The 24,134-nt window shown below is 36.9% G+C and overlaps 1 protein-coding gene across 4 annotated transcripts in view; it reads right to left on the bottom strand.

Annotated features, from left to right (window-relative positions):
- The window catches only part of ZMYM4 (zinc finger MYM-type containing 4), a 147,812-nt gene that overhangs the window by 10,046 nt on the left and 113,632 nt on the right, over positions 1-24,134 (bottom strand). For all 4 annotated transcript variants that reach the window (XM_043992319.1, XM_043992320.1, XM_043992321.1 and 1 more), the window contains exons 15-27: positions 22,339-22,492; positions 21,680-21,820; positions 21,441-21,478; positions 20,126-20,270; positions 14,371-14,489; positions 13,546-13,717; positions 11,992-12,045; positions 11,681-11,860; positions 11,034-11,128; positions 8,624-8,795; positions 8,346-8,432; positions 6,539-6,690; positions 63-174 (exon numbers count right to left, since the gene is read on the bottom strand). In XM_043992319.1, coding sequence (XP_043848254.1) covers positions 63-174; positions 6,539-6,690; positions 8,346-8,432; positions 8,624-8,795; positions 11,034-11,128; positions 11,681-11,860; positions 11,992-12,045; positions 13,546-13,717; positions 14,371-14,489; positions 20,126-20,270; positions 21,441-21,478; positions 21,680-21,820; positions 22,339-22,492 — 1,621 coding nt within the window. The remainder of the gene's footprint in view (positions 1-62; positions 175-6,538; positions 6,691-8,345; positions 8,433-8,623; positions 8,796-11,033; positions 11,129-11,680; positions 11,861-11,991; positions 12,046-13,545; positions 13,718-14,370; positions 14,490-20,125; positions 20,271-21,440; positions 21,479-21,679; positions 21,821-22,338; positions 22,493-24,134) is intronic.

Below are 24,134 nucleotides of genomic sequence, written 5' to 3'. Positions count from 1 at the left end.
TAAGAATACAGATTAAAAAAAAAAAAACCCATGGAAAAAACCCCAACACATTATTGTCCTACCATTAGGAAGTATTGTAGGTTCCCATATTTTCAAGAGTTTGGTAAGTTCAATCATAAATCTGGAATAGGGTTCAGTAAAAATGTTATCTATTCTCCCATTCTCAAACAGGTACTGCAATGAAAAAGGAAAGATGGACACATTTTTGTTGGTACACAGAAAGAGGTCAAAAGTTAATTTTTTTCCCATTGCTTTTCAAAAAACCAAAGGTAAAGTGAAAGCTTTCCTTTTCATTTCTAACCCCAGTCCAATATGAAGTGTTGTTACCAGTTCCTCTAAATAAACAAAGAAAAATATCACTGAAACAGATATTAAGGTATCAGGTTTGAGACAGAAAATTTAAATGTACCTTAGGCTCTGATATATTTGAAAAAATGTTTTCTGAAACACTGTTGAATGTTTATTGAAACATAAAGAGATGCTTCAATGAGAGAAATGATGAGTCTGATAGAGGAGCTAAGACTGGGAGCCCTGAAAGAAGAGGAAAGGATTCCTTTCTGACAATCCTGGGATGTGCAGGACAGCAAAGTCTCAACAAAGCTGGGAGGAAAGTGAAAACCCACGGGGGTATTCAAGTGGGATCCATCAAGAGGCTAGTCTACTTCCCTCTCTCATCACTGCCCTCCCCATGTCTGGCCACATCCCACCCACTGTACCCTCTGGCATTCTAGTTCTAGAGTGAACCAACTGCCTTTTGTTGTAGACCTTTTCCTCTCCCACTCTTTCTGTCTGCTCTCTCTCACAAAGATCTGGTTCCTCACAAATATCGCTGCATGGCTGGCCATCCTTTTCAGCACTGGCTGTACTTTCATTCACAACTCCTGATGCTCTCTGGCCCTACAGGAAGGATCGGGAATACTTTCTGCTCTCCACAGCCTCTGAATGTAAACATTACTCAAGAATCTCTCCTTTGAATATTACTACTTTTATTTCCTACCCAATACAAACTATTCATGGTGACAATTGTCTACAAGACATAATCCCTTCCCTTTCTGATTTAAATCTTCCTCTTATACCAGCGGATTTCCATTTCCATGTCATTATTTCCCCAAACAACCTAACTTCTGAGATCCTTAATCTCTCTTTAAATTTCATGATCTACTCCTTAATTCTCAGACACACACAAAGAGGTACAGCTGGACCTCACCCTTAAAGGATTCCACTCCTTTGTTTTTGGTTTTTTGGTTTGGGGGGGGGGGGGGGGCAACGGAGGGTTAAGTGACTTGCCCAGGGTCATACAGCTAGTAAGTGTCAAGTGTCAGATTTGAACTCCTGAATCCAGGGCCAGTGCTTTATCCACTGTGCCACCTAGCTGCCCCCGTTCCACTCCTCTTGATCAAGAATTTACCATAACCTGTTGTTCCACATCTTTGTTACCCCCTCTAAGCTTCTATTTCTCCCTCTTCATAACCTTGAACTCCTCCATTCCCTGATAACTTTCCAGGCTTTAATTCCACTTCCCTCTCTCTAATCTTGGCCTGATAATTAGACAATTCAACTCCACATTGTTTTCTACTCTCAGCTCATCACCCCATCTGACAATCATCTCTTGACAAAAGCCAGTCCTGCATCAGTCTTGTGCTTCTGAATAGCATGAGAGGAAGTAACACTGATTTAACAGACTTACAAATGTATGTTATCAAACTACAACTGGGCCTTCATAGTAGTAAAACAAAACTCTTTATACCTCCCTGATTCCCTATCTCATTTCCCACCAAAGCTATTCCTCTTCTTTCATCAAGCCTCCCAAACTTTTCTATACTCTCACCTGCTTAATTCTTACTGATAAAACCGAGGTCATATTCATGTGAGCTGTTTATCTTCCCTTTCTCTTCCCTTAAAATGCTCTTCACCAATCTTTGACAAAGAAGTAATTCTCCTTACCAAGGCCAACTTGACACATACCCTGGATTCTACGCCTTCTAATCCTTTCCAGCAGACTGTGTTCCCCCTTGATCATCCCTTAGGAGAGCTTCAATCGCTCTCCATATTCTAGTTCCTTCCATTTTCCTCAAATAGGCCCAAATCTCTCCCTCTCACCTTTAAAGAATCTTCCTCCCTTTTCAAGTTTTCCTCCTAACTCTTGTCCTTTTCTCAGCTAACCCTCCAGAAAAAGCTGTCCATACACCTTTCTTCTTCCATTTCCTTTCATTACACCTTTGTAATTTAGCTTCAGATTTCATTATTCAACTCAAACCACTCCTTCCAAAATTACCAATGATCCCTTAATTGACAAATCAAATGGCCTTTTTTCAGTTACTTGTTTGTTTGTTTTTCTTGACCTCTGCTTCAATTATATAGGTACAGGTGGAATTCCCTAATAGAATAATATTCAATAGAGTAGGGATTGCCTTATTCCTTGTATTCCTGGTACCTAGCACAATATTTGGCTTAAGTAGGTGCTTAAAAATGTGTGTCGAATGATTAGCTATAGTACAAGATACAGACAATTCTCACTTTATATAAATGGACCACTCCATAGATCTCTATCTAAAGTGCTTGTTACATAACGAGAATTTGTCTGTGGACATAGGGAAGGGAGGTTGTAGGCCTGTGGAGGGAGGGGGCCAGCACATGATTCAAAGACATGTGGGGAGGGGGCAGCTAGATGGCGCAGTGGTTAAAGCACCAGCCCTGAATTCAGGAATACCTGAGTTCAAATCCGGCCTCAGACACTTGACACTTACTAGCTGTGTGACCCTGGGCAAGTCACTTGACCCCCACTGCCAAAAACAAAACAAAACAAAAACAAAACAAACAAAAAACAAAGACATGTGGGGTCAGGGGCCAGAGAAGAGAGAGCAGGAAGAGGAACATGTAGAGGCCAGGGCTAGCCATGTTGGAGTCTGGCCAGAACCAAGAGGAAATACATGCAGAGGGGGAAGATACATGTGTGTGCACGTGTACATGTGTGTAGGGGGGAGGAGGCAGTCACAGACAGGAGTGGATGGGCAACACACAGGGGCTGGGGACAAATATATGGTACCCGGTTAAGGATAGAAGATGGAAGAGGAGGGAGGGTGAATACAGCAGGGCAAATGTCTCTCTTGGCATTAGAGGTCTCCAGCCAAGCCCCCAATCAGGTGGTGGTATCTGCTTTCACTTGGAGCTTTTTTGAAAAGTGGGGTTTTTCTTGAGGGGTGGGTGGAGGAGAGAAGGAGAGGGATTTCTTTCAGGAGTCTTTACATAAAGTTGTATTTGTATAATGCAAATTTACAGAAAGTCAGAATTGTCTATACTCATATTGTATATGAACATGATAATAATAAAATACTTCAAATTTATTAAATAGATGTATTCCTCATATAGTGGTTTTTAAAGAAATTTAATTCATACCAAAATATTTTTTCAACTGATTTAAGAATGTACTTTAAAAAATTACATTTAGAAATGTAGTAAGTTAATTTAAAGTTAAATATTTAAAAGAAATGTTTTTGGGGAAAAAACATTAATAAGAGCTAGCCAATATTAAGTGAACTCAAGAGACCTTAGGTATGTGCTTGAAAGCTAGATGCATAAAGCCCCAGAAGCAAAAAAAGTTTGTCATAAAAAAAAAGACTTTACCTGTTAATTATAGTTATTAAGAGGCAGAAAAACTCAGGCTTACAGTGCTGGACATGGAGAATTAAGAATAAAGTAATTTTTGAGAGCAGATTAGATTAAGTGTTAACCCAGTTAGTTCATTGAGGGGAAAAAAGCAGACACAAAACAAAAGTATAAAATAGAGCACATAATTAAGTGCTAAAGAGGACAGCAGAGAATCCAAATGTTAGAGGGTTTGATTTCTAATAAAACTTTATTTTTAAAATGCTATTTTGTCATGAATTTCTAAATTTACCCATTTTCTACTGGCAGATAAGTTTGGAGGAAGATTTTTTTCTTTCTTGGCTTATTTCACTTAACTAAATTAATCTCTGGTAAAGGGCTCTACTTTTTTTTTTTTTTTGGTGAGGCAATTGGGGTTAAGTGACTTGGCCAGGGTCACACAGCTAGTAAGTGTTAAGTGTCTGAGGTCGAATTTGAACTCAGGTCCTCCTGAATCCAAGGCTGGTGCTCTATCCACTGCGCCACCTAGCTGCCCAAGGGCTCTACTTTTTAAAAAGACATAATGGGGGTAGCTAAGTGTCACAGTGGATAAAGCATTGGCCTTGGACCGGAGGAACTGAGTCCAAATCCAGCCTCAGACAGTTGACACTAAGCTGTGTGAACCTGGGCAAGTCACTTAACCCTCATTGCCCTGCAAAAAAACCCAACAAAACAAAACAAAAAATAAAAGACATAATTCATTTGATCAGATTATTGGAGGTAGAAACAAAAAGGCCCTAAAATCAGTACATAAAATTGTGCAAATGGAAAGAAAGTTCTAGCAGTTCTTTTCTCTTTGTCCTGTGTCTTCATACCAGACAATTTTAGCGTGTAAGTGGATAATCTTTGGTTAACTGGGAAATTCACTTAAAATCGATAACACTAATAATTCAACTAACTCATTCACCTGTTGTTGAGAAATCAAGCACAAAATACAAATACTGTACTGAAATCTAAATCATAAAAACAGGAATTTCCCTTGGTGCTATATTCACAAAACAAGTGGCCCTGATGTATTATCTGGTTCTCAGAATTTACTTTAGATAACATGTCTAAGGCAAGGGAAAACAAAGATTGGATGACAATACAGTTAAGTGGATTCAGATCTATTTGGAGGACTGGACTTTCACAACAGGGTTGTTGCAAGACTCAAATGGGATTCTGCTCTCTGATTCCTTTTAAAGGAAGATGGAGCCCTTATGAGAGGGGTTTTTGTTTGTCTGTTTTCTTTGTGAGGCAACTGGGGTTAAGTGACTTGCCCAGGGTCACACAGCTAGTAAGTGTCAAGTGTCTGAGGCCGGATTTGAACTCAGGTCCTCCTGAATCCAGGGCTGGTGTTCTATCCACTGTGCCACCTAGCTGCCCCTATTATTCAAGATTTTAAAGCAAATTGCAAATGATGCAAAGTGGGTGAAACACCTAACATCCTAGACAAGAGTCAGGCTCCAGTGAGGTCTCCAAAGGATAGAGGGATGGAGTGACTTTATATAATCAAATTTGGTAAGGATAAGTATAAAAACCTTACAGTTAGATTCAGAATAATCTACTAAACAAGTATATAGTATGATAAGGACTGCCTAGACAATGGATCATGTGAAAAATATCAAGAGGTTTAAGGGGACTGCAAACTCAATTTAAGTCAGCATTGCGGCATAATAGTGAGAAAAGACTTGTGTCTAACAGCCTTGCTGTGCTCAACCTTGGTCAGACCAGATCTACAGCACTGAGGTTAGTCTCTGGCTATTTTTAAGGAAGGAAATGGAAAAGATGTAGGTCTGGGGAGGTTAGAGAGATCAATCTGAAGAAAGGCAAACAAGATGTTGAGAGGACTAAAAATTAAGACATACAATGGTCTTGAAATGTTAAGGACAGAGGGGTAGTATGATCACTGTCTCCAAATATTTAAAGAACTGCTATTCCAAAAAAGGGTTACACATATTCTGCTTGGCCCAATAGATAGGGCAAAAGTAGAAACAGTGGAGGCAAATTTTGGCTCAATGTGAGGGAAAACTTCTAAACAATTAAAGCAGCTAAAAAACAGAATAAGCTGCTTTGAGTGGAAGGCTTCACCCCTCCTTCAGATTATTGTAGAAGGAGTTCCTATTAGGGAAAGGGTTGGTTTAGATGCCCTTTGAAGTATTTTCAGGTATGAAATTCTGTATACTGAATCTATGAACAGGTTCCTTTAAATTGTTTAAACTTTTAGTCTTCATTCCAAAGGGATTACTTACTTTGATAATTTTTTAATGTCTATTTATTTTTATGTGCAGTTGAGGGCTATTAATCATAGTTAATGTGACTACTTAATAAATGTTGATTTTTTTAAATGGGGAAGACATCTTTCTACACAAACAACATATCTTTAAGATTTAACTGGTAATTCATGTTAATTTACCTTTACACAGTTAAACTGTCAGCTTTTTAAGGGTAAGGATGAAGTCCCTTATTTATATGTCTCAAGAAACACATATGGCCTAGTCTGTACAAACAACAGGCACACAATAGATAGCATCAACTCTCTGATTTGACCAGTGATAATAATTTTTTAATCTCCAATTGGCTATGGTAAGTATCTGTCAAATAGAGTACACCCATCATTTTGAAATATTAATAAATACAAGCACTTGAAGGAAATCAATGCAGCTTTCTGAAAATTACATTTGACTAATCTAAAATCTTAAAAATAAGATGAACTCTAGTTCTAAAGCCACCTGAACCTCATCCCTAAAGGAGACAAAACAAAACTATGCCAACAAGGAAAAAAAAAGTGTTCGAATAAGTACAAATTATTATACTATTTTTAAAAACTAATTCATGGGCTTTTCCAGAATTATTAAGAAATAAAAACTGTCAGTACCAGTAAGAAATAAAGAAAAGTAATTTAATTTGGTACCTGTTGAATTCCAAGGCACAAGTATAAGATGCTGTCTGGATCATATTTTTCACCATTTGGTCTCCGCACCTCTTGGATAAACTGGCACAAACCCAAACTCAACTCAGCAAAAGTACAGGACAAAATTTCTTCCTTTAGCTTTATAGGGCGAACTGTGGGAGGGTGGGACAAGAATATGAAATATCAACTTCTAACAAGTATGAGAACGCATTATAGCTTCTGGCTGTTTGTTATACACAGTTAGAAAATGATCCCAAATTCCTTAACCTCCCATGAGACTATCAAAATATAACCACATTATAAAACCATTCATTCAAAAATCTGCATGTGAGATACTTATTTACCTACCCAATAGCAATATTTGAGGCAATTTGTTCAATAATTTAACATAATAATAATAATCTCAAAGTTGAAACTGGGGAAATATATTCTTCATCTACTTGGTGTTTCCTGTATGGATGGATATCATAAGCTCCTTGGTGTGAGTATAGATCTCTTCTAGGAGATTCTGAAATGATATGGGACTTGATGGAAGGTGGAAGAGCATCTAGAAGACCTTACCAATCATAGAGCATCCCTCTTCAATCACAGATTTTGCACTACATGTTTTCCCTCACAAAAATCTTGCATATCTCTGACAAGTATATCTTTATGACTAGCCTGATTCTTTGGAACAGGGCTATTTTCTGCTGTCATATCATCCAAAGAATCTGTAATCATCTCAATGCATGGATGGGATATATACTGTAAAAATGCCTCCAAGTTGGGATTTTATTATACTAAATTAAATGCTTTTTCATAATCAACAACACACTGGGATCTTGTATTCTGTATGGCACAGAAAGCACAGATGGACAATTGGAGCCCACAGTTGAACAAAAGGAAGAGAGCATACTTAATTGCTTTCAGAAAATGACAGCGCACACTTACTAACCCCCAAGCTTCCCACGAAACCAAAGGCACATCTTTTCAATACTAACCTAATAACAACGAATATTATAATAACAAACTAACATAATTAAATGACAGACACAGAATACAACTGCCTTTGAAGAACTAAAAATGAGTATCACTCAGAGGTCAATGGAGAGGTTTACTGTAGGTGCAAGCAGGCTGAAAGTTATAACCAAGGAGGTACTCCAAGGAATAGGGAAAAAAGTCTTCAAGAAGTTGTGTAATAGTAAGAGAAGATGGGCTAGTCAAGTGATGAAAGAAAGGGATGAGAGGTGGAAGGTCAGAGTGCTACATTGGAAGGTACCGTTGTCATGTAGGAAGGGAATGAGGAAGATTTCCAGCATGTTGGATGGACCTCCTGAGGCAAAATTTTAGGAAGACATGCTCAAGAGTTGCATAGAATAGGCAGGCATGGAAGGATTGTAATCTGTATGGTAGGAGAGGACTCCAGAATTGATGAGATCAGACATTCATTTGTAAATTTGATAATCCCAACAGTTTATATTAATATAATGATTTATAGCTATAATTGGTTTTCATATTACTATCTCCTTTGGTATTCACAAACCTGTGAAACAGGGAGTACAAGTACCACCTTTCATTTTACAAACAAGAAAATAGGAAGTCAGAAATATAAAATCATTTGCCTCATATCATACAGTTAGTTAGTAAGAGGTAGGGTTTACCAAACCCATGTCTTGACTAAAAACCTAGTGCTCTTTCAATAAAAGGCTCCTATCATAAAATGGTTCTTTTTCACAATCTATTAACTCAAGGAAATGTACAATGACATTTACATTTCTATGTTTAGTGAGAAAATGAAAACATAACAGGTTCTGTAAATTAGTTATACCTCTGCAGCTGGGCTCAGAGGTTTCTTGAGAGAGCGATTGATCTTGGGCACTTCCCAAAGAATCAGAGCATGGAACAGGTTCAACACCTGACAAGGAAAGAGGAAAAACTTAAATGAAAGGGGAAAAAACTTCACAATCAGATTAGAGACTTGGAAATCTTTATACCCAGTTTACTGTTTAACAGTAAACTGCATAGACCTATGACCCTTTTTGACTACCTCCACCCCCTCAACCCCCCGCCTCTCACCTATATCAAGGGAAGCCTACGCATGTTTACCTCCAAATTTCTGTTCCCCCTGTTCTTCCTTGGCATTTTTCCACTTAACCCAATTCTTCCAGGCATTTACTCCATACATGTATTTCAGTGTCATTGGGGGTACTGAACCACCTTGAATTGTTCCTTGAATGAAATTCTTGGGCTCTGCAGCTACTATAGACTTCTTCCTTCCCTACAAATACACAGGATATAATTTTTAGCTTCAGGTCCTCTTCTTAGAAAGTAATGATATAATATATCAAGATATTAATATATAAGATTAACAATGCATTGATAAAAGAATAAGATAGATTCTATTTTAACTTTCTAATTAAGTGAAAGAAACACAATAAACAGGGTTGTTTTAAACCAATTTTGCTTTAAAGAAAGGTTACCTTCTTTCTTCTCAATTGAATCAAGAGGAACATTATTAGGCATTGGAAAGACAAGCTTTCTTTACCCCACTTTTGTAGTACCTTAATGGCTTTATAAATCAGCCAAGTTTTCAAACTTAGTAGTGATGAAATCTGTGGAGTATTAGTATGATATAGTAACAAGTGAGTATAAGAAACACAGGGTTAGAGCTGGTAGATATCTTATAGGTCATTCAGACAAAACAGCAAATAAAATCTTAGGATACATATGCTAACAGCTATAATACCAGAAAGGTTTCACAATGTATGGACAGCAAACTCCATGACTTCTGGATGTGTACGTTCAATTTTTTGTTGCTGTATCATCATACTCCCAGTAACTCTGGCTCTAACTTTGGAGTTATCTTTGACTTTTTCCTTTCCTTCACATCCTATATTCACTCAGCTGTTAAATTCTGTTGATATGATTTCTGAAGAATTTCTTGTGTCTAACCTCTTTTCTATTTTAAGACATCATTACTTCTAGCCTAGAATATTTTAGTAGTTATGCCTGCTGCTGGACTCTTTACTCTCCAATTTATGCTTTACACAGCTACCAACTTTACATCCAGATTAGAAAATACGGAATCTTTATACCGAGTTTACTATTTACCAGTAGAATTATTTTAACTTCACAGAACATAACAGACCCTAGGCAAGTCACTTAATGGTCACTGCCCGCAAAAATAAAAATTTTTTAAAAAATGGCAGATAGGTGGTACAGTGGATAAAGCACCAACCCTGAATTCAGGGGGACCTGAGTTCAAACCGGCCTCAGACACTTGACACTTACTAGCTGTGTGACCCTAGGCAAGTCACTTAACCCTCACTGCCTGCAAAAAAACAAACAAAAAACAGAACATAACATACTACTCCTTCCCAACATCGCCTGCTCAAATCTTTAACTTCCTTCAAGGTCCAACTCAGGTATCATCTCAAGAATGGAGTTTTCTACCATCTCACCTTCCCAACCCACCTTTGCCAAATGAGTTTTCCCTTTCTTGTAGCACTCTCCTTTCCCCTTAAGGCATTTCTACACCGTATCACTTACTTGGATATCTAAACACCTGAATCCTTCCAATATGAAATATGTTAGGTCTTTAAGGGCAGAGGTGGTATTCTTCACTGTTTCCCCAGTATGGTAGTATATGATTCTTTACATTCACACAAAGAATAAATGTTAAAGATTTACTGAGCTGAATTGAGAAGATCATTAGAACTATTAAATGTTCCACTCTTCATACATGTCTGAAAGCTAATAATTGTTAAGTTCTCAAATTCCAACACATCTAGTTCTTTTTGGTTAGAAAGGTAAGTTACTTATGTTTTGGGGGGTTTTTTGGGTCAGGGCAATGAGGATTAAGTGACTTGCCCAGGGTCACACAGCCAGTAAGTGCCAAGTGTCACATTTGAACTCAGGTCCTCCTGAATCCAGGGATGGTGCTTTATCCACTGTGCCACCTAGCCGCCCCTATTTATGTATTTTGGGCTAAGGATGAAAGAGTTGTATTTGAAACTATGTTTTTTAATAACTTGAGAGGTAAAGAAAACATGAGTAGAAGAAATGACTTCTTCTAAATGTTTTTCATAGAAAGTCTGCCTTTGATCCAAGGTTGTTTTTAGTGGAAGTAAAAAATGTCTTCAGAAAACAATGCTTCAAAACCCATAAAACAATTAAAATAATCCACACCAAAGGTGCCAAACATGCTTGTGCCTACAACACTCCTGAGAGAGGCCTGAACCAGATTAAAGTAATTAGGAAACATTTAACAAAATGAAAATACAATAAAAATACAGATAACATTACATTTTAAAACTAAATCAATATGTGGTCCAGAGACATCCTTATGTATGGATTAATGGTTCCCATTTTTATTTGAGTTTAACCGCACTGAGCTACACAGCAACTAGAAAAATGGCTGATGCATAGAGACTTTCAATAAATGTCTGTTGAGTAAATGAAGAAAGAGAATATCAGAGAAACTTATCAAGGCCCCAGTGATGCAGCTTCTGCTTACTCTTCGCTTGGGTTGTGGGAAGCCATCTCTGTGTCGTCGTCTTGGTCGTGAGCGAGACTGAATTCCCATTCCCTTAGTAAGGGGATCAAAGGTTTCTATATCCAAAAGGAAATTACAAAGTGAATTAAATGGACAAATAAAAAAAATCTATGTACCAGGAAGATTCCTATAAATTGCTTAACCACAGGCCTGCTTGCTCTTTAAGCCGCAAACAAAATCCTGTTTCTCTGTGGCTGCAAGCTCCAGAGGGCCTGGGCCCCTCCCCAACCTGGGCTGCACTCAAGAATGATTCCTGGTTCTGAGCACAGCAAAACAACAGAGTCCAGCCTCAGCATCAACAAAGACCCCTGCAATCTCCCCCCTGGCCAACCACTTGACCCCCCTCACTAGTCCGTGAGCTGGGTTCCAAAAGTAGGTGCCACAGCTGATTCTAAAACTCCAAAAACCTGTTTCTCTAGGGTGACCTGCCTGGAGCTGGATATGTGCCAACGTGGCCTGGGTCTACACTACACTCTCACCCCAGTACAAAAGACCTTTCCTGCCGACCTTCTAAGCCATCTTTTCCTAATACCTTCTGATTGCCTGATAAATATTAATTGAGAATTGTTCTAATCTAAGAAAGGTAATTTTTTTAACTCTGCACAAACCTGATGGAAAATCTGCCTCTAGATCTTGTTCTGTATCCACTTTTGGTGACTGCTTCGGTTCTAGATCCAGTTCCTGTGTGGTATTTGACCTTAAGGCATAATGATTAAGTTCTTCCTCCCAACTATGTGGAGTAGACACTGCTTCTGATTCGAGATCACCACTATATGTGCTTCCTTGGTCTGAAATTTTAACACAGACAACAGAAAATTTCCAAAACAAAACAAAACCAAGCAAGAAATATGTTATAGTATTTGCTAGTGACTAGAAAAGTAGGACTGGGAGAAATCAGAATGTATTGAAAAGTACAAACCTTTCTCAAATATCTTGGTGTCAAGAAAGAGCTCATGCTCAGATGTTTGAGACCCTCAAGAAAAAAGAAACAATTTATAATGATCAGGAAATTAAGCTCACTCACATATAAACACATATTTCTTTTTCTCATCCCAAATGATATGTTATGGCAGATTTGTGGACCAGTTTAGAAAGAATTTCAGCATATCTTCATATAAAAAAAGAAAGGGGGCAGCTAGGTGGCGCAGTGGATAAAGCACCAGCCCTGGATTCAGGAGGACCAGAGTTCAAATCCGGCCTCAGACACTTGACGCTTACTAGCTGTGTGACCCTGGGCAAGTCACTTAACCTTCATTGCCCAGCAAAAAAGAAAGAAAAAGAAAAAAAAGAAAAGAAATAATGAGCATATAAAAAAAGAAATACTCAGTACTTCTCTGAAGTCAGTAAAGAATTAACTATTCCAAGAAGGCATACAGGTACACCCCAAACTACATTTTACTTTAAAAAAAAAAAAAGTTATACACTAGAGAATCAGTTGGCTGAGAAGACATACAGGCTAACTGAAGAGGAAGTAATAAACATCAGAGTTTAGGTCCTTTTAAAGCTTAGCTTCTGGGCCATCATCTATATGAGGCCCTTCTTTATTTGGACCACATGCCCTCCAGCTGTTAGCCCCATATCCTCCCCCAAATCATTCTGCATCTACTATCTGTCCATGTATAGGCATATTTGTATTTATATGCATCTATATACACACATATGTGTGTTTATCAACTTATATGCATGCATATATGCAGTTTTCCTTGATGGAGTATGAGCTCTCTGAGGGCAAAGATTTTTGTTTTTGTACACCAAGGTGCCTGGCACAATGCCTGACACATGGTGTGTGCCTGACAAATGCTTCTTATCTAACAGACTGATGGAATATTTAATGACTACTGATTGGTATGGTGGTAGAGTGTGTCTGATATGATGGAGGGGAAGAGTTCCTACTCAATTAAAGGTTGTTCTAGATAAATTCTTAGGTTTCTTTTCACTTTGAGTATCAATAATTCTATGGATCTACTACAGGAAATATCATCAAGAGGGGAAAAAAGACAACACATAGAAGAAAATTACACAAATAAGCATGATGGCTTTTGGTTAGGGAAATGTACTAGATGACAATAAACCCTGAAAACATTTGAGATTATTACATAGACATTATAGACTATGAGTATCTCAAAATATTAAAAAAATTTTTAAAAAGTTTTCAAAGAGGCTTAAGGCTTAAAAGTCAACATAAACCCCAAACAAAATGTCACTATTTAAGAAAATTCTCAAAAATGATCACTGCTCTCTATGCATTTAAATTTACCTGTTGTCTATACATTCAAATTTATTAAGGTCTCAGTATTTGGGGAGGGTGGGGGGCAGTGGGGGTTAGGTGACTTGCCCAGGGTCACACAGTAAGTGTCAAGTGCCTGAGGCTGGATTTGAACTCAGGTCCTTCTGAATCCAGGTCCAGTGCTCTATCCACTGTGGCACCTAGCTGCCCCATCAGTATTTTTTTTTAACTTAAGACAATACCAACCTCCATGAGACAATGTTTTTTCCTTCTCTTCATCTTCTGCAATTATTTCTGCCATCTGAAGAAGGTCAGTCTCAAATGGATGAGGAGACATATTTTCCTTAATGTCTTGGATGGTCTCATTGACCTTATTTGCACTGTCCACTGTTGTAGGAATAAGCATGGGGACTGGCATCTAAGAAAATATTTAGGTGTTATAGAATAGAACTCTAATTTTGTTACAAAATTAGGCAGCTGCTTAGATAATGGTTTTCCTGTTCAAAGTATGTTTTTGTAAATGGATGTCCTTTGGAATGAGAACAAACTACCTCAGAGGGATGTTTTGAGAAGATCAAATGATAATATTTTAAAATGCTCTGAAAGAAATACAGAAAAGTAGGCAAATGTAACGTGTTTTAAAATTATTATTAAAAATAAAGGCTGCCTATCAGTTTATTTCATTAAATTTTGGATCACTCAAGTAAAAGTTGAATATTTCTGTTTATATTCTACTGTATTGTTTTTTGAACATGAATGTTAATATTCTCTTACAATCTTTATGATTACATGAGCAGACAACAAATAAGCACTCATTATAAACAATGTGAATATGTATACCTACTTCACAGGATTTTGAGGATCAAATGGAATCGTGGATATAAAGCACTTTGTAAACTACATAATATGCTAAATATCAGTTATTACTGTTACCACACATCATCAGCTATATTACAAATAGTAGTTTTCCCACTTTTATCAATAAATCCAGTTTTGATATGAAAAACCATAAACTATATACTACAGGGAAACCATAAATTAGATCTTAGTTAAATTAGAATAATGACTCACTGGTATTGGTAGCCCAAATGGGACTGGTGCATATTGTGTATAAAGATGCAGTGGTATGGGCACAAACACTGGTACAGGAACTGGCACTATGATGACTGGGGGTGGACTTGGGATATCTTCTAATAATGAAACATAAAAATAGGAAAAAAGAAATTAAAAAGTTGTTCAATAATTAGCATTAGGGTGAAGTTAGACTAGATGACATTTAAGGTACATTTTTATTTAAAAAACCTAAGTCTTAAGAGATATTTCATTTATATTTCCAAAGTGGTCAGTTGTTATATAATTACATAGTAAAATGAATATGATAGTAAAACTGCATAATTTAAGAGCCATTTCCTGACAAGTGGACAAAAATGAACATTTTTCAAAATAAGAAACATAAAACTATAAATTATCACCTGAAATAAAATGTTTAGTATCAATAAATTCCAAAAGTGAATCAAAGGGGATCTGCCCAACATTCTGATAATCCGCCTTGAGTTCTTACATACACTATATAATTACCAATGGAGCACATGGGCATAACTCTTACAAAAAATCTGTCCCATTTTTTCAATTGAACATTGTTGATTACATTTCCTACCTCTGCCCTTTTTTAAAAAGTTGGTGGTTTCTTTATTCATCTTCTTCACCACCAGCCCAGTGAAACTCTACCCTCCCCCTCCCCCAATAATCTGTAGAAACAAAGATAAGGGGGTAGAAGAAGGAAAAATTATAAGAACCCAAGTCCCTTGGAGAATATGGGAAGGAAAAGAAACCAAAACAATCATTGAGTGAGACAAACAGAAAGAGGGAATCGACAAGAAGAGATTGGAGCAGGGGAGGCAAGAAAAAGGTTTAGGTGTGAGAGAAGAAAAAAAGAAAATAGCCATTGGGGGCTTCTGTTTGGCCCATTCTAATTTTCTGGGGGTTTGTTGCTTGGGCAAGGTTTTGTACCTCTTGCAGCAGGATGTTAATTCCCTATCCAGTTTTCTTCTATAGTTCTTTTTTTTTGGGCAATTGGGGTTAAGTGACTTGCCCAGGGTCACACAGCTAGTAAGTGTTAAATGTCTGAGGCCGGATTTGAACTCAGGTGCTCCTGAATCCAGGGCCGGTGCTCTATCCACTGCACCACCTAGCTGCCCCTCTTCTACAGTTCTTATTGCTTTTCTAAGTTTTTCCTCTAGCACTCTCATTTCATGAATAACCAAGAAAAAAAAACCCTTCCTACTTCAGATCTTCAAAGAATTCCAGTTGAACTGGTGCCCAACATGTTTTTGAGGTTTTCAGGGTTTTTTTGTTCAAGCCAGCCTATTCCATTCCGCCTCCTCCAAAAGATAGATGATTCCACAAAAACTGCTCTCTCCAAAGTTACCAATCAGTTGTCAACTCCAATGGCCTTTTCTCAGTTCTCATTCTTGACCTCTGTGAAGCCTCTTCCTTGATATTCTTCTCTCTAGGTTTTTTTAAAGACAACTCTTTCTCCTGGTTATCCTGACTGCTCTTTATGTCTTTTGTTGGATCCTCTTCCAGATCATGTCCTCTACCTATATGGGTCCCTCAGGGTTCTGTCCTGGGCCCTCTTCTCCTCACCCTCTATACTAGTTCAGTTATCATCTCTATGCTAATGATTCTCAAATTTACCTTACCTCCCTGGCTTCCTTTAAGTCTCACCTTTATAGGCAGCTTTTTCAAACCCCTAATTCTAGTGTCTTTTCTGTTATTTTTTTCTATATATCCTGTAAACATCTTGCTTTGTATATATTTGTTTGCATGTTGTCTCTCATGTTAGATCGTAAATTCCTTGAAGGCAGGGCCTGTCTTTTGTCTCTTTTTCTGTCTCCAGTGCTTAGTACAGTGCCTGACACTTAATAAATGTTTGATATGGCATGTCTGAAATCTTTTTAAAACAAATGTTGAAATCTGTACATGTAACTGGAAAATAATAAAATACTTTTATGATTAAAAAAAAAAGATATGGGGGCGGCTAGATAGCACAGTGGATAAAGCACCGGCCCTGGATTCAGGAGTACCTGAGTTCAAATCTGGCCTCAGACACTTGACACTTACTAGCTGTGTGACCCTGGGCAAGTCACTTAACCCTCACTGCTCTGACAAAAAAAAAAAAAAAAGATATGCCAAATGCTATCTGTTATGAAAAGGTCAAAATCAATGTGGCCGTAACCAGTTGGGTGAAATTTCATGGAACAGAGACTGGTCCTTGAAGAATGACTATGATTTAGTAAAGGGGGAAGGACAGAAAAGGCATTTCAGGAGGGACAAAGATACTAAGAAAGAAACCAAACAGCACTTGGAAACATAATGAAAGCTTCTGAGCTGCAAATTTTATTTAATGAAAAAATTAACTGGCAGCCCTGTGAAAGATGGACTACAGAAGGTAGAGACTAGAGGCTGGGAAACCTGTATTAGTAAGCCATTATAAAAATCTGTGCAGGGGTCAGCTAGGTGGCGCAGTGGATAAAGCACTGGCCTTGGATTCAGGAGGACCTGAGTTCAAATCCAGCCTCTGACACTTAACTAGCTGTGTGACCCTGGGCAAGTCACTTAACCCTCATTGCCCTGCCCAAAAAAAAAAAAATCTGTGCATAAGGTGATCATTGCTTAGATCTGGACGATGGCAGGAAGAATTAACAAGAAAGAACTGAACATGAGAGAGAGATTTTAAAAAGAAACACTAACACTTAATGGTTGACTGAATAAAAAGGTTAAAGCAAATTAAAAGGAATTTAAGGGCTGTGCCTGAGAATGATAGCTCCATTTATAGAAACAGAAAAGTTGTGAGATGAAGTTTTTATTCTTGGGGAAAGGAAGATTTGTTTGATTCTAAACATGTTAAGTTTGAAGTAGCAATGAGATATCCTAAAAACTACTTACATGACTAGAAAAGTCATTTAACTTTTCCTTTCCTCAGCTCCTTCAACTGTAAAGTGTGAGGTCTTTTATGTAATGAAAAATATCCATTTTATATTTTAAGATCGCTGTTCTCCCTTGTATTGTTAAGAATTCTATCCCAACATTAACTAGCTAAAGTACTAAGGAGTCCTGTTCCCTAATTCCATCCAGATGTGATGTTTTTATAATACGATGTATATTCATTGAACCTCAGGGTGACTGATGGTACAAAACACTATTTTCAGCTAAGCTGTCTTCCAGTTTTTCCAAATGGTTCTTTGCTGATAAGTTTGTATTCTTGGGTTTACTCAATATTGGGCCACCATCTTGGATTGTTGTTTCTGGGTCATCTATCTACCATGAATTGGAAAGGTGGAGAGATGGTACAAAAATAAATACTGTAGGGCATTGTCTGTAGAGAAGTGAATCAATGGAATTATGTAAAGAAACAGGCTAACGTGCCAATACCTTTTGGCTCAGAGATTCCACTGCTGAACCACAAGGTAATCACCAAATGTGGAATGGCTACACATATTGTGCTTTATGAGGATACTAGAACATGACTTTGCTGTAAGAAACAACAAAGATGGAGAATAAAAAGAACCATGGAAATACTTACTTGAACAAATGCTAAGTGAAGGAAGTCAAATAAGTCAGGAAAATAATACATACAATGACTACAACTAAATGTAAATGCCATAAAAAACAACTGTAAAAAAAATCAAAATTGAATGTTGCAAAACTATAAAGAACAAATTTGGTACAAAAGAAGCGATATGAGAAGGAAGATAAGTTCTCTTGCCCCTTTGCAGAAGCAAGAAGTCAACAAGTAGGCAACATTGAATATAACATTATACTTTTTGATGTACTGATCTGTTTTGCTGATTTTTTTCTTCTTCCTTTTCTTCATTTTTTAAAAAGACTCTAGGAGAAAGGGGACGGATATAAGGCAATATCTAGGTCATGAGAACAAATATCACTTAAAATCTATTAGAAATAATGCAGCTAGATGTCTGCTGTCTAGGGGAGGGGGAAGAGAAGGGAGGGAGGGAGAAAAATCTGAAATTGGAAAGCTCGTATAAACAAAAGTTAAGAACTATCTTTACATGTAACGGGAAAAAAGATACTTTATTTAAAAAAAAAAAGAAATAATGCAGCAAGAATAACAAAACCAGAATTGAGAACAAATTTTTGTATTAAATATCTATGACAAAAGTCTGGTGTCCAAGATTGATGGGGAATTGCAATTATACAAGACCTAGAGTTACTCCTTAAGAGACAAGTAGACAAAGGTTATGAACAAGCAGTTCTCAAAAGTAATGCAAACTGTCAACAACTATATGAAAAATGCTTCATATCATTAATAGAAATGGAATTAAAACAACTCCAAGGCTTTACCTCAATCCATCAAATTGGCAAAGCTGAAAACAGCCAAGTATAAGAAGAGCTGTGCAAATAAAGGAACACTGATGATAATACATTGTTGATTAAGATATAAATTGGCCAAACCATTTTAGAAAACAATTTAGAGATAGGTAAGAAATGTCCTTCAATATACTTAACCTAGCCATCCCAATGGCCCTATATAGAAATAAAGTTCTCACATATATCAAAATATGGGAAGCAGGGGCAGCTAGGTGGCGCAGCGGATAGAGCACTGGCCCTGGATTCAGGAGGACCTGAGTTCGAATCCGTCCTTAGACACTTAACACTTACTAGCTGTGTGACCCTGGGCAAGTCACTTAACCCCAATTGCCTCAACCCCCCCCCCCCCAAAAAAATTGGAAGCAGCACTTTCTTGTGGTAGCAAGAAACTGGAAAGTTACTGATATTGACTGGGGAACGCCTGAACAAAATGTGAAAAATAAATGTATTGGAAAAGTATTGTCATAGGAAATGACATAATGAAGAATTTATTCATAGAAATATGGAAAGACTTGAATGAACTGATATAAGACAAAGATAATAGAGCCAGAAGAACAAGATATACAATGACTACAATAGAAAAGGAACACAAAGACTGATAAATTCAGATCAAATTCAGTAACTAATCTTGGTCCTGAAGATGTTAGAACCCTTTACCTCAGCAGAAATGGGGGAAGGGAAGAGAAGAAAAGGAGTGTCTTATGAATGTGGAATGTTACATATACTGTAAGATGCAGTAGCTTTGTCACTTGGTTTTGGTCAAATATTTTTGTTAAAAGGGAGAAGGTTCAAACTGGGATGAGAAGGAAATTATGATATAAAAACAAGGCATTAATAATAAAAGGGAGCTATCATTAAGGTCTTTTCCAGCTTTAAAATTTTGTTGCTAATGATTTGAAAGTGACCTGTTGAGTTAAACAGACACACAGACACACACATGCATGCATGCACACATTGAATCCAGTTGAATGAATGCTAAATATACATGCACAAACATATTTTTAATAAAGAATGTCCAACACAATTAGATTTACAGGAAATATATAAAAAGATTCCTGCCAAATCAGACTGATTTTACAAACTATTAAAGCATCTTATACAAACCAAAATGGTGCTTGATATAAAATTTTTGTGACTGCCTTCCTAATTTGTTTTTATTAACCTTTCTATGTTAAACTTGAAATACATGTATCTTATAAACAAACACATTATTGGTACAAATTCAAAAGCTATCTATCTGGTTCCGGATTATGCAGCTAAAGCAACTCAAACACAAGTAGGGCAGTTAAAATAAGTAAAATGAGGTATCTGATGTAGAGGATTAAATAATGAATGTAATTGTTTAAAATTAAAACAATTTCCAATACCTTCGTTTCCTTTTAAAATTAAAAGGGAAGGGAAAAAATCCTCCAGGTATGAGGAGAAGGATACATACCTGTCTGACATTCTTTGTTTTGCGTATGTGGTTTGCAAGAAGTAGCCTTGGTCTGTGTGATGGGTTTACACAATAATGCTTTGTTCTTTAAAAGCCGAGGAGGCTGTGTAGTTGGAAGTTTCAGGGCATCTGTTTGTGTACTTGCCTAGTTAAAATAGATGCAGAAACCACAGAGATTACTGAAAGGTTTTAGCATTTTTACCAACTACAATTAATATTTAAAATCTGAACAATACAATAACACTGTAAGGCCCTTTGAAGAAAGGGAAAATATCTTCATCATTATGATGTCTCAGAATCTAGTGTAGGAGCTGAAAGTCTGCTGGAATGAAAAGGCACACCATGTCACAAGAACCATTACTGAATCAATACAGCTGCCCAATAAGCATGATTATAGTAAAGAAGCTACCCTAGGCTGTTATACATTAACTCCCTCAATACTTCCATTCTAATCAGTGTAGTTTAATGAGAAAAACATCATTCCTACAAGTTAGATGAAGGGATTAACAAGAATTGAGGACGGTTGTTTGCTTATAGTATGAATCTTAAAGAACCTGCCTTTATTTTCAGATAACAAGAAAGCAACAAGAAGGTCAATGGACAGAAAGTAAGGAAGCATTCTTTTTTTTTTTTTAAATGAAGCAATTAGGGTTAAGTGACTTGCCCAGGGTCACACAGTTAGTAAGTGTTAAGTGTCTGAGGCTGGATTTGAACTCGGGTACTCCTGACTCCAGGGCCAGTGTTCTATCCACTGTGCCACCTAGCTGCCCCTGGAAGCATTCTTAAAGTAGATTTTTTTTTCCTATCATAAATACACTAGGAATAGAGTCTGTTTTATCTACAAATCATTGGAGTACTAAAAAACAATAGAGAATATAGGTCAATATATGAGTGAATTGACTGATACCCTAATTTTCTGTGGACTAAGCTCAACATGTTAATTCAAAATATTTTATTAACCTTAGCAGAAAGAACCAGTGATTTGCAATATGAATTCCACTAGGGGGAAACATATACTGTATTATCTTTTAAACTTTAAGAGGAAAAATGCTTTCCTACAGTAAATATGAAAACAAAATCAACATGCATAAAATTAGAAGTATTAAGAAAGAATAACATACCTGGAAAATAAAGCTAGTCTAACCAAGGGAGACCTGTTTATCTAGATGTTTATTTGTATTTTAATGCTCTCAGGTCAATTTTGAAGAGAGAAAAAAAGCATACTGGAAATATGCTCAAATATATGGTAGCTAGGTAGAAATAATATTTAAATAGAAACAGCAATAACATTAAAAGTATTAAAAATAAAACTTACATCTCCAATGATCTTTGCTGTCACAGTAGGAACAGCACCTATTAGAAATTAGAAGATAAATTTAAGTTCCTACACTATGAATTCTAGAGTAAAACAAAACAATGAAAATGCTTTTCAGGTCAGTGAACAAAAAGAAAATCTCTGAACGAGAACAAACATGTCATTCTAAATTATAACAATTTATATTGATAATTTCCGACCTCAGAAGACCAGGCAGATTTCTTATAATCAATCTATACCTTGTAAGACATTGTTCGAGTTCACCGTGGGCTGAGCAGCAGGAGTACTAGCCAAAGATACTACATTGGCTATAACTGGAGTTGAATCTTTTCTTAGAGAAGGAGGTGCAGCTGAAGCACTTGGCATCATGGAAACATTTACTGTTTACAACAAAACAAAAATGGAGAGTCCTGATGTTAAGTGGCACAAAGTCTCAGTTTAATAATCATTAATTTTGGAAATAGTGTAAATATCCAACCACATTTAGTTCAAGATAGGACTATGTTTTCCCTAAGTAAAACAACTTATTTTGGAGTTTGAAGGCTGGTTATTTAAAATTGCAAACTCCAAATGCCAAGAACCAGGGTTACCAAAGACAACTGAGGTCAGTGGGCAATATATATATTTATGTAAGGTGTCAATATAGTTTTATACATACCTTCTTCAAGTCTTTTAGCTTAATGAATATACTTAAGTACATTCATTTATGGTGATTTAATCCTAAATTTAAAAAATCTTGCTAATATAATTATCAGCTCAACATGGAAATCTATGAAATTATATACTAAATCTTATGTCTCATGAAAGTAAGCACTTATACTTATTTAACTGAATTGAATAAGTCAAATAAGCGAAATAAATTACATAAAAAATAGAGTTAATACCTAAGTTCAATTACCTGCACTATTTTGAAGAGAAGGTGGGTCACATATACTGTGCTGATTACAGAACATCAATATACAAAGCAGGTTACAAAAATGTTTAATTTCCCCTCGCCATTTCATGGACTCACTGAGTTTACCCTGTCGCTTACAACCATCACACTTGGCCATCTAAGAAAGAAATAAGAGTGTTGAAGTGAAAAATTACATTGCAAGGTAAAACTAAGTAAATATTTCTAGCCCCTTCTAACAAATGCCTAAAAGCACAAGTCCAAATATGTCATTCCCTCCCTACCTCAATAAACTCCAGTGGCTCCCTATTGCCACGAGGATCAAATACAAAGTCTTCTGGCATTCAAAAGTCCTTCATAATCTAGCCCCCTCCTACCTTCTAGTATTCTTAGAACTCATTCCCTGACACATTCTCTTCTAACCAGTGACAAAGGCCTTTCCTGTTCAGGAATAAGACACTTCATCTCTTGGCTCCAGGATTTTCTCTGTCTGTCCCCCTCCCTCTCCATATGCCTGAAATGCTTTCTCTAATTGCTGACACCCCTGGCTTTCTTTAGGTCCCAACTAAAATTCTACTTCCTACAGGAAGCCCTGCCCTCTTAATTCCAGTGCTTCTCTCTGTTAATTATTTCCTACTTATTCTGTATATAGCTTGCTTAGTATATATCTGTTTGAAGCTCCTTGAGGGCAGGGGCTGTCTTTTGCCTCTTTTATCTCCAGAAATTAGCACAGTGCCTAGCACAAAGCAGGTATTTAATAAATATTTACTGACTGACTAGAAAATACTTGGGGAAAAATATTAATCATGAAAACAGAAGGCAGTATTATAGTAGAAAAGAAAAGACAACTTAACCTTGAATTTGTTAAAACTGCCAAATGCAAGTTTTCAAAAAATATATCTTTAGGAATGTTCTGGACACATATAAAAGTAAATCTTTAGTGTCAGAACTGATAGTGGTAAAGAAAAGAGTTTCATTTTTTCCTTTAAGCAGTTGAGAAAGGCAAATATTGTTGTTTTTACCTTGACAACATCAAATCTCTTCACTCCACTCCCACAACTACCACCTTAGCTCAAGGCCTCATCTCCTCCCACCTAGATTACTGTAATAGTTTCCTAGGGTGGTCTCTGTGCCTCAAGGCTCCTAGTACTCCAATCTACTGTACACATTCCTATCAAAGTAATTTCCCTTAAGCACAGATCTGACCATGTGATTCTCATCCAATCAACTCCAAAGGCTTTCTATTGCCTCTAGCATTACAAAGAAATTACTGTTTACCTTTCAAAGCCTAGCTTTATCCTATCTTTACATCCTCAAAGGACATTACTCTTCCTCCCACACTTTACAATCTGACATCCCCTTTGATCTTCATTTGTGACACTCCATCTCTTGTCCCTAAGCCTTTGCTCTGGTCAGTCCCCATACCTAGACTGAACTTCCTCCTTATCTTGGCCTAAAATGTCCTCTCTTTAAGACACACAGTCCAAGCATTATCTTCTGCATGAAGCCTCCTGCCCTAAATTGCTGGTGTCTTACCTCCCAAATAATTTTATCTTTAACTACTTTACATATATTTTTATTTATGTTGCATATATCTCTTTATATATACTTCTTGCCTTTTCCATTTGAATAAAAACTCCTTATTTCTCTAACTACTTTTAATCTTAAGTTTTTTTAGCTAGTCAGTTCACTCTGAACCATAAGGCTTATGGGGAAAATAGGATTTGGGTAAAATACTCAAAAACTTCACAGCACAGGTTTGTTTGTTTGTTTTTTTTAAACCTGTTAAATGATTCCCCCAG

Source organism: Dromiciops gliroides, chromosome 3 (genome assembly GCF_019393635.1).
Source record: "Dromiciops gliroides isolate mDroGli1 chromosome 3, mDroGli1.pri, whole genome shotgun sequence".
Classification (NCBI taxonomy): Eukaryota; Metazoa; Chordata; class Mammalia; order Microbiotheria; family Microbiotheriidae; genus Dromiciops; species Dromiciops gliroides.
Note: the sequence above shows the minus strand (reverse complement) of the source record. Positions and strands in the feature narration are given on the sequence as shown.